The 10,294-nt window shown below is 40.9% G+C and overlaps 1 protein-coding gene across 1 annotated transcript; it reads right to left on the bottom strand.

Moving 5' to 3' along the window:
- Positions 1 to 382: 382 nt before the first annotated feature.
- pmm2 (phosphomannomutase 2) lies at positions 383 to 7,794 on the bottom strand. The gene is made up of 8 exons (XM_020586994.1): positions 7,457 to 7,794; positions 5,628 to 5,739; positions 5,449 to 5,525; positions 5,200 to 5,291; positions 4,895 to 4,994; positions 2,376 to 2,451; positions 2,038 to 2,153; positions 383 to 865 (listed from the first exon to the last, which is right to left on the bottom strand). The coding sequence occupies exons 1-8, from the start codon at positions 7,529 to 7,531 to the stop codon at positions 761 to 763; spliced, it is 753 nt and encodes a 250-aa protein (XP_020442650.1). The 5' UTR covers positions 7,532 to 7,794; the 3' UTR covers positions 383 to 760.
- Between the last annotated feature and the right edge of the window lie 2,500 nt (positions 7,795 to 10,294).

Here is a 10,294-nt window from a genome sequence, read left to right as displayed (position 1 = left end):
TGGAATTCTTGTGTTACCTGGACTTTTCCCCTCACCTTCACGTAATACACTTAATGGTGCGTTTTGTTGTTATCCACTGACTGCTGGTGTGCAACGGTTCCAGTTTGTTCAGACACAGCACAGCAGAGTGAAACCAATATAAAATTCTTCAGCAACAACATCTGACTGACAAAATAAAGATGTGTTTGTTACGCTGCCACTGGCTTGTGGCCAGCTGGGTTTCCCTCAGTGCTTCCACTACTATCTTCTGTCACTGAAGCAGTTTGTCAGAGGCACAGTGTCGCATGTAGCAGATTCAGAATCAGACAGCACTGATATTCAGTAGAAAAAACAACAACAACAAATCCAGGTGATTTCAGATTACAAACAAGCCAGAAACAAACACATTTCCAGTTGAGTTTTCACAATCACAAACATGACTGGTCAGAATTACAAGTGGATAAAAACTGCTGATGCTTAAAACACAAACCAGAAGTTCAATAAAAAAAGAAGTTAACTGATCATTTTTAAAGACTTCAGTGTCACATTTAAAGCCGTGACATGATTCAATAACATACAGTATACCCAGAAATCTCTCTCCTCACTTCCTTCCTTGACATCAGAGATGTTATTTCATTATAACACCAGCTCCTTCTGCATGAACTGCTTTATCTTTGTAATTACACCTCAAATTCAGCTCAGGATAGATGAATAGTAAAAGTCTCTCTTCTCTGTCATGTAAAAACAATGTGAACATACAGTAGCGGCTGCTGTTTCTCTCTTATGAGAAGAAGAGCTGCTGACAGAGTTGCTGGGTTTCCTCTGGACACGAGACTTCGTGGCCGATGGTCCGTGGGTCGCAGTAGATCTCATAGTCGTTTCCTCCCTGTCACACAAACACACACAGTCACGGATCACTGAGAGAAACCCAGCTGTGCTGTCATCCCAGACACAGCAGAGTTTTGTGTATATGGGATAGTAGCTGTCATTGTTTCACAGCGCTGCCTGAGGAAACAATCAACAAAGCAGATCTAATCTAGCAATCTGCTACAATACCAGTTTTAAATCTATCACTGTGAGGACGTCCCTCAAATCACTGCCATATGTTCTTCCACCAGAGTCCTGAAGAGGGGATTGGAGAGCTCACTATGATTGGCTGAAAGATGCCCTGTGTGAATGCTTGAACACAGACATCTTTCAAATTCTATGCTTGTAAAGACAATCAGGTAAGTGTATACACAGCAATCAGCTCTGGATGAAAAGGGGAATGTTTGTGAATGGGGATCATAGTCTAGTGTCATCCCTCATCAGGTCCCGACCACACACCACCTGGTGTGATCGCTTTTACAGCACCACTATATGCAAAATGTGCTCAGACAGTTTTCAGACATCAGCTGTGCATCAGGAAGAAACCACTGTATTTTAGACAAAGAAAAAAAACAGGGAATGTGCCTTTAAACCACAATGAAGACACTGATAAGGCACAGATAACTAGAGCAGTCATTTTAAATGTGTAAACTGATGCAACCTATTATTTATTAACCTACTAACATATCGGCTGCAACTCTGACTATGACCATACCACATCAGCTCAATCTGTAAATGCTGCTTTTCGGTGTTTTCACTTTGTTTTTGCATAGACTTCCTTGAACACTGAAATCCACACACTATAAAAAAAGCAGCACACTGAAACATGCAAGGCAGTTAGGGCCACACTGCTGCGACAGTTAAACACACACATTTTACTATCTGCTTCGGTCGCATGTTCACACTAAACTCACATTTTTCAGCCCTGAAAACAGAACTTTTCAAAAACACTAAGGACTAGATCAACCTGTAAATGGAAGCTTAGCTACGAGAGACAGCCACCAGAAGAGGGAAAATGCATTTCCATGGTGCCAGCCAGAAAACCAGCCCATTCCGAGTGTGGATTCTTCATGGCTTGTCTGTCTGCTCTTTGTCCTGTGGTATTTTACCTGTTCAGGAATTTACATTTACATTTACAGTTCTAAAGCCAGCAGCCTTATTGTGCTGTTTAGCAGTAGTTAGCATACTCACAGGCTTGGTCTTGTCTCCAAAGAAGTGAATGGCTGAGTAGCTGTCCTTCTCAACAATGTCCAGACAGTACCTCTTATCCCAGCCGTCAGGAAACACGTCAAAGCTGATCTGCCCTCCTGCAGAAACACATGGACGTGACTTGGAGACTTTACATCACGCTGATATCTCACACTGCCCAAGGCTGAAATCAGATTCTGTTTCATGGTCAAAACACACTACACATGTGTCAAATTAGAAATCTATCCTGATATGAAGCACTCAGCCTGTTGTTACTGTCACAAATCAACTGAGTGTAAACACAAACACTTAAACAGTTGTCACTATTGCTGCTGACTTACCAATTGAAAATGAGAGTCCTTTTCCTTTGAACTCTTCCTTTAACACGGACACAAACTTCTCTCGGATTTTCTCTTTCTGTGAAGAGCAAAAAACAAAGCATCACAGGCTTGGAGGTGATGTGCCATTCTCTGACATTTTTTATGCAGACAGCTAAATGAAATGACGTGTATTGCTGCTTTAGTTAAACTGGGACCGCAGCTAATTTTAAAATACCGATGTGCTTTGGGGATGCCCACATTCACTTCTAAGTGGCAGTGTAGTGTTAGATATTAGTAATTGTTAGACCTTAATGTGTTAGTAATGCAATTTAGTGAGATTTCAAAGTCTGCCCTAGTCTGTTTTGTTTCAAGGTTAGCAGACAGAATGTTGATTCTGAAAAGTGAACCATGATGCTAATTCTTTTCCTGTACTAATCTTGTGTTAGAATATTATGTCTGAATAAATAAATGAATGCCTTAGCTACACACCATGCAACAACATATACACACATTGAGATTCTTCATTTTGTTATGACTAGGTAGAAATGCAGCTGCTCTAAGCATGTGGAGCTCTAGATAAGAGATGGGGTCTTTGGACTGACTTCATCTGGGTAAGGGGTTAGCCCAAAACTTATAAATGTATTAGACTTTGTGTGGCCAGGGACTCCTTTCTCCAGCAGCCGGTGTGTGTGTCTCTGGAAGGGGGAACAACCCGGGTCATGTCTGTAATTTTTACTTGTGGTTTAAAATAAATCAGCACTAAATGAAGAAAGACGGACTCCTTCATTATTCAGAACTGTCCAATTAAAGAACTGGGGTATTACAGTAGCAAGGCTACATAGAAAAATGCCATTCTACTGGAAAAGTCTGTCACAGTCTTGTTATCCTGCCAGTGATATATACACAAGTGGTAATCTCCGAGTAGAGGTCTTCATGGGTCCACTCGGGTCTGAGGACCCAATACCTGACATGGAACCCAATTCAGGTCAGGTCCAAACTTTGCTCATTCTGGTTGGGTTGCGTCAGGTCACGTTTCACAGTCTTGGGTCCGTGTGCCAGTATATTCAAGACCGCAGTGGATCCGAACAGATCCAAGCCTACACATTAATATCCAAATGATGATGTGGTGAGTCACAGTCACTCTATTTTTTAAAAATTAATTCATGCACGACAAGTTCAGGTCCGTTTTCGATGGCCTGTTTCGGGTTGGACCCATGAAGACCTCTATCTCAGAGGCTGAGGAATGAAGCTAAAGTGAAAGTGCCATTCAGTTTTCATGTTCTATTTATTCTGTGTTTATTTTGATTTTTCAGTATGTCCTGCACATATAGTGAATTGATAATTAAAAAAATTTTAAATCTTTGAAAACATGCAATTCCTCAAAAATCCACTTGAGACTTGCTCCAAACGTGAGTCAGTCCCCATAGAGTCCGATGTTAAACAGCAGGACTTTACAGCAGAAATAAACATGTTTACAGCCTGACAGAAAAAACGGTTTTGGTCTCTATAGCTAGTTTCCCCTTCCATGACAACTGTAGGGAGGGTGAATTTTTAGATCACTAGTCCCATTTAAATTTTATTGAAACTAAAATGTATGCCTAGTTAAGAGCGCGGCTGCTTTGAGGGGCAGGCAGGGGGGTCCCATCATAGGTTGCTTGGCTAGCTGTCTAATGAGCTCCACTCACGCTCCGCCTCTTCACCCATTTTTGGATTAGAGATAGCAGGCAGAGTGAAGCGCTACCAACATGGCAATGACCAGACTTGAGCTTCAAAATCGCTCTTCAGAAAACCAATGGGTGACATCACAGTGGGTTTGTCCAGTTTTTATATACAGTCGGTGGTTCTTTCACGTCAGCTTGGTGTGTCTCTGCCCTAAGGCTGTAGTGGAGGCTAAACACATGTAAACTCTGTTTACTCACCCATCAGATTCTGAAACAGCGTTCAGACAGACTTTCTACCTGTCAATGCACTAAACTAGGCTCACTCTCTGTGTTTGTACACATGCTGGGTTTGCTCAGTTTTCAAACATTGTATCCACACTACAGGACCATTGTAACCTGTTAACACAGAGCAACAGTCAGTCCACCACCCACTCATGCAACAGAGAGCTTAAAACAAACACACCCTTCATGCCGGAGCTAACAAACAGAAGGTAAACACTGCAGGAGCTGCTCTCTTGGGACAAACAGGGAGTCCAGTGCAAAGACCTGACATGATCCAATCAGTCAGGAGCCCTAAAGTGGTCTAGTGTTTTTTCTTTTACAAACTGTGTTTTACATGTTCAATTCCTGCTTTATGTTTAATTCAACTTGAAAGTAACTCCACAGATTCTAACTTGTATTCACACTACATTTTGTTGTCAATCCACAACTAATGCAGTTAACACTGTGTGAGTTTGAGTACTGCTCGATACACTGTCAAAGCAGAAGCAGCAGCAGGAGGAGGAGGACGGGGATATGAAGATGATCTTTTGTTAACAGAAAAATATTTATTAGTTCAGCTTTAAGTGATGCATGTGTCAGTGTGAACTTGTGTGCTACCTGATCTAGCTCATAGAATTCTTTCCTCTCTTCCTGTGTACAGCTGCGTCCAATAGGGGAGACGTTCAACATGCCGTTACGGAACTCAATAAATGTGCCCCTGTAAAACATTCCACATCACAATGTAGTCAGAAGGCTAAACCAGGTCATTACTATCTATTAGTATTCTATGCTTTCAAATGCTGTACATCTGTTACAGTTTCCTGGTACACCTCTGTGACCATTACATCAGTTACAGACCTAAAGAACCCCAAACAACTCATAAATAATGATAATGTGATGGTGCTTTTGATATATAGCCATACCTCTTTTTGGGGAGTTTGATCTTGGCCATGTAGTTGAGACAGAAGTTGATAAAATCTTGCAGTAGCTCTTCGCCCATGTGGGCCTGGATAGACTGACAACAGCAAGCAGACAAAGTAAACTTCCTGGAGCCTGTCACATGAGGGTAATTATGATGGGAAATTATCGTAATCTGTCAGACACTTTGACAACACAGGCCTGCAAGCATTCACATAAGAAGGTGTGGTCTGGACACATTCGGTCAGTCTTACCTGGACAGAGAGTAACTGTCCATTCTTGTAGGCCACAAGACCGTTCTCAGCAAACACATAGTCCATTTTCTGGATCACTGTATGCATAAACAAACAAAAAACAGAGAGTTCAAGTGATTACATACTTGACAGGTAATGTATCACTGGGCTGCTACAGAGGTACCACATGTGTGTCTCACCATCATCTCCCAGTTGCTCTTTAATCTTGATCAGGTCTGACCCTCCTACCACTCCAACTCGAACTCGAGTCCTCAGTTTCTGAAGGAACTCTGCCATGTCTGGAGTCACATGCTGAAAACACACAGACATACAATGTATATTTGCTGGCGTCTGTTAGGTATTTTTTTAGTCAGATAGATATTGGTTAGATACTTATTGTATTAGAAATGTTTAGTGGAGACAGGATGTCTAGTTTAAACGCTTAGTCATTGTCATGAGATTTTAGCAGGGTGTACGTGGGCAAGGATAACTAGATAGAAAAGTTTGATTGTCAGCAGGCAGGATGATTATTGTTATTATTATGATATGTTTAGCCGTAATCTTAATCATAATATCTTCCTAGGCTTAATGTCTGGACATGTCCCTGAATGTCCTGTATGTTCTTAGATACACACCACTCAATCAACATTCACACACATTGATTTTCTCCAGGTTTTGACTACTGCTACGGTCAGCTGTAAAGCTGGCATATCAGGTGACGCCACGGTTTGACGTGCCTGTGTAGTATGGGGTTAGCCCAAACCAGATATAATGTACAGGCCTGTTGAGGTTCGGGGTCTTTCATTCTTCATCTGTCTGCGCGCAGTATTGGAGGTGGAAGATACCCGGGCGTGTAATGTTAATTTTACCTGTGAACCTTTGAATAAACCAGCACGGTTTTTTGTATCCACTTGGACCGCCTCGTCTCTCTGAGTTCCTGGTTAAGAGAACTGGAAAATAGCTTTCACGTCCAAGGAAAAATGACAGCAACAAGATTTAAAGTGATGCCTTAAAGAAGAGTAATGCCCAAGTAGACCAGACAGTTCCAGAAAGAAAATCCATCACAGCTGAAACTGGTTTTCACTTTAGCAAACTGAGGTTTATTACCATACATTTTAGGACACATCTGCATGTATTACAGCTGTCTCGATTTATGTCCACTATTATGCTTTACACAAAAACTATGTCGCTTTTTTACTCAATCTCTGTACTGATACTTTGTGGTACTTTTACTGTATTTTTGCTGCAGTTACTGACAGAAAGATGCCTGTTTTGTCTGTTGAACAAGAATAGTAGCTAACTAAACCATTTTATGACACAATGTCCCTGTGTAATTCTCCAAACACCCTCACAGCAAACATTGGTCAGACTTAAAATCCTGGGAAAATATACACAATCTAGGAGTATCACAGGGCCTACAACTTTATGAATGAACAGATACTGTGTTCATGACTGACAGCAACTAGATCTTATGTAGACGTGGCACAGAACGTATCATTTAGCCCACAGCCGCTGTGTTTACGTGGAGAACTTCACAGGGATGTTGGTGGAACTGGTTTCACACCCAACGAATGGCGTGAGAGACACGAATAGCATGAACCGGGGGCACTTTGTTGTGCATGAAATGTACATGCCATAGGTTTAACGTTACAGAAGTCATGGTCAACTTGTATAACGTACATTACAAAAGACTGTCAAAAATTGCAAAGGTCATTCAGGCTTTTCGTTCCGCAACACTCCCAGTTCTTGCAAAAATCGTATCCATCGTCGACTGATCTACGTTTGATAAGTAAATTGCTAAAAGTACATGTTTATTACTATACTAATGCGCTCCCTGTAGCTGGTGAATGTCCGCCCATTCATCTGCTAAAGTCATTTAGCGGAACGGTTCTTCAAAGTCTATGTTTCTGCGGAACACTTATCGCTCGGAATAGCTACAATACTGATGTGGACAAATGTTTACCTGGCATGTATTTTTAAATATTGGAGTCAAGTGTAATATAAGTTTTAGAGAAACACACACACACACCTGTCTCGCGGCCGTAAGGGTTCCGTCAACATCGAAGAGGCAGAGCGTGCTCGTGTCCATCGCGGCTTCATTCATGTCTCTGCTCCCAGGCCAGTCTAGTAGGGATGCGGTCTCACAGTGGACACAGTCCCTATTTATTTTCCCGACGTATAGCGATCACGTTGTCACTCTGTTTTCTTCTGTTTATGTTGTTCTCTGTACAGTCTAATCCAGTCTTTGAATTGCTAAGAACTACAACTACTAGATGTCACGTATGACTTCGAGCACGTTCGCGACTTTCCGCTGAAGCTTCGGATCGAGGCGTGTCACAGAAGCACGTGATCAAAACCTTTTTCCTCTTCATAGGAACCATTTTAATGTACTTTGTCAGTACAACTTGACAACTTCCTGACAACTACAGAGGCGGATCTAGAAAATTTTGGCAGGGGTGTCCAGGCTGGGGCACAGACTAAAATGCATAAAAAGTAAACTAAACCTCTAGTTTTATGAAATAATAAACCATACATTATTTAGAATCAAATTGTTTATTTTGTGTAAAAATGGGAGACATAGTGCTTTCTCTAGCTAATGCTGACTGTGCTTCTGATTTAGTGGGAATTCAGGCTGAGTTTCAAAGGCATGAAAAAACTCATTTCTATGATTTCTATGGGGGACTGTTCACCGCAGCTGGCTCCAGCAAAGCAGGGGGGGCTCAGGCAAAACGCTGCAGCCCAGTGTGGCAAAAGAGTTGGATTTGGTTCAACTTTTGCCACAACAGACGATGACATTATCCGGAAAAGCCGCTGCGTTGAGCAGTCACATATGGGGGACCGTTGGAATATGGACACCCACGGGAAGAAGACTCTTATTTACCTTGGATATTCACTGCTATTCACTGTCGAATTTGCACCATAACAACAGGCCATGCAGTTTTATTCGTTAGGGTATTGGATGTTAATCTGTGTTTTTTAATCTGTCGCTGCCAACACACTGGCAAAAATTGGTGTTAGCAGTATGACTAACCAAAACACTACAGAAACTGATGGGCTGGAAATGTGAATGAAGCCACTCACATTGACTCGTCACAATGTGGCTGTATTGTACACACCTCGACACTTCCTTTGTAACTCCTTACCCCTTGCATAAAAACACAGCAGGGAGTTGCATTTTAATGGAGTCAGTCTGAATGCCCACTTACTCCTGGCTGGGGGCATTGCTGCTGCATGGTGGCCCACTCCACCGAGACGAATCATGGCAGGTACCCCACACCAATACAGTCAGAGAAATGAATACAAACACCATGCTGCATGTATGATATAAAATAACTATAATTTGACCGATATCAATTATAAAGCACCAGAAACATGTTAGTTGTATTTATGGCAACAATTTGTTTTTCATTTTTCATTCATTAATACTGATAAGCATCACATTTTGACTCTGGCAAGGGTGGCACCAGGGATAGCCAATTAGATTCTGCTCATGGCACTATGGCCCACTGAGCTATTTAACCTGTTTCTTTCTCTCTGTAGTTTCCACACATACACCTGCAGAGCAGTTTGGAAACAAAAATGGCATGCATATTGCATGATTTTAATTAAAAAAAAGGGACTGCAAGCAATGGGTGGACTCTTGAGACAAATATGAGGATGGTCTGAAATATCTAGAAAACAACATGAAGAAATGTATAGGGAAAAAGAATCTGAAGAGCACTGCTGGCCACGCTGCTTGCACTTTAGAGAATGTCCCTAACTTCATCTCAGCATTTTCTGTCAAAGCACTACCCTTCAGCACTAGACTGTGATATCACCTGTGCTGCAGTAAAGCCTGTAATGCACATCAAATATGATAGGGATGGATGAGCCCACTTCTGCAATTCTGTCTGACTAAAAATACCTAACAGTCTTCACATTCAAATATAGGCTACACAGTGTGTGTTCATAGTTACTGTACCATCATATTAGAGGCAATGTCAGTATTTAGTGCAGAAATGTTGTTTAAAAGTGTGTTTTTGTGTAAGTGCTACATCTAGTCTTGCTTTAACATTTTTAACTGCTACCTCATGAATGTGAAACAGTGTGAAGCAAAAGGTCTGAAAAATGTATCAATTAAAATATATTTTGCTTTGTTTACACTTTTTTTTTTTGCTAACAACACAGTTCCATGTGTTGTTATATACTTTTGATGTCTTCACTGTTAATCTACCATGTAGGATATAATAGAACTAACCAGAAACCATTAAATTAGATAACATTGGTATCTGATGTGTTTGAATTCATCTGCTGCCAGTAGTTTTGTGCCCATCAGGCTACATAAATATATTTTAAAATGTAATCTAACAGTACAGTATGATTAGTTTTATCATCCATATGGGAAATTCAAGCCTGTAACTGTGCTGAATAAAATGTTAAATTGTTATCTTATTGACTCTTCAACTCAGCTTCTTTGATTGCAAGTCCAGAACAAATATTGTTGGGCCTATTTGACAGAAGATATATTTTAATAGTAGTAGTAATAGTACACATTTTTACAATCATATTTCATAAAACTGATATAGCACTTTATGCTTATGAATTTATTGATCAGTTAAATTGTGATATATGTATATTCAGTCAAAATGCCAAAGAATAATAGGATTCATTATTAATTTACATATCTCACTCATGAGATCATACTACTACGCCATTACACGCCAAAGTCAGTTGTATTTTGAAGAGGACCGCCTTTCATTTGACCTAAGAAAGACAGTTTATATAATCGGTCCTGTGATTGTTTCTGCTGCTCTCCCTGTCATCTAAACAAACTGCAACGTATAGAACGGATACCCCCCCTCCCATCCCCTCCCCTCCCCCTCAACAT

Source organism: Monopterus albus, unplaced genomic scaffold (assembly GCF_001952655.1).
Source record: "Monopterus albus unplaced genomic scaffold, M_albus_1.0 scaffold433.1, whole genome shotgun sequence".
Taxonomy (NCBI): Eukaryota; Metazoa; Chordata; class Actinopteri; order Synbranchiformes; family Synbranchidae; genus Monopterus; species Monopterus albus.
This window is presented reverse-complemented; position numbering and strand designations above follow the sequence as displayed.

Excerpts from the sequence above, each read along its gene's own strand:
- pmm2 (XM_020586994.1), bottom strand. The coding sequence starts at position 7,531 with ATGAATGAAGCCGCGATGGACACGAGCACGCTCTGCCTCTTCGATGTT. Across the intron at positions 5,740-7,456 it reads CCCTTACGGCCGCGAGACAG|CATGTGACTCCAGACATGGC; the intron begins GTGTGTGTGTGT and ends GTGTGTTTTCAG. Across the intron at positions 4,995-5,199 it reads ATCAAACTCCCCAAAAAGAG|GGGCACATTTATTGAGTTCC; the intron begins GTATGGCTATAT and ends AATGTTTTACAG.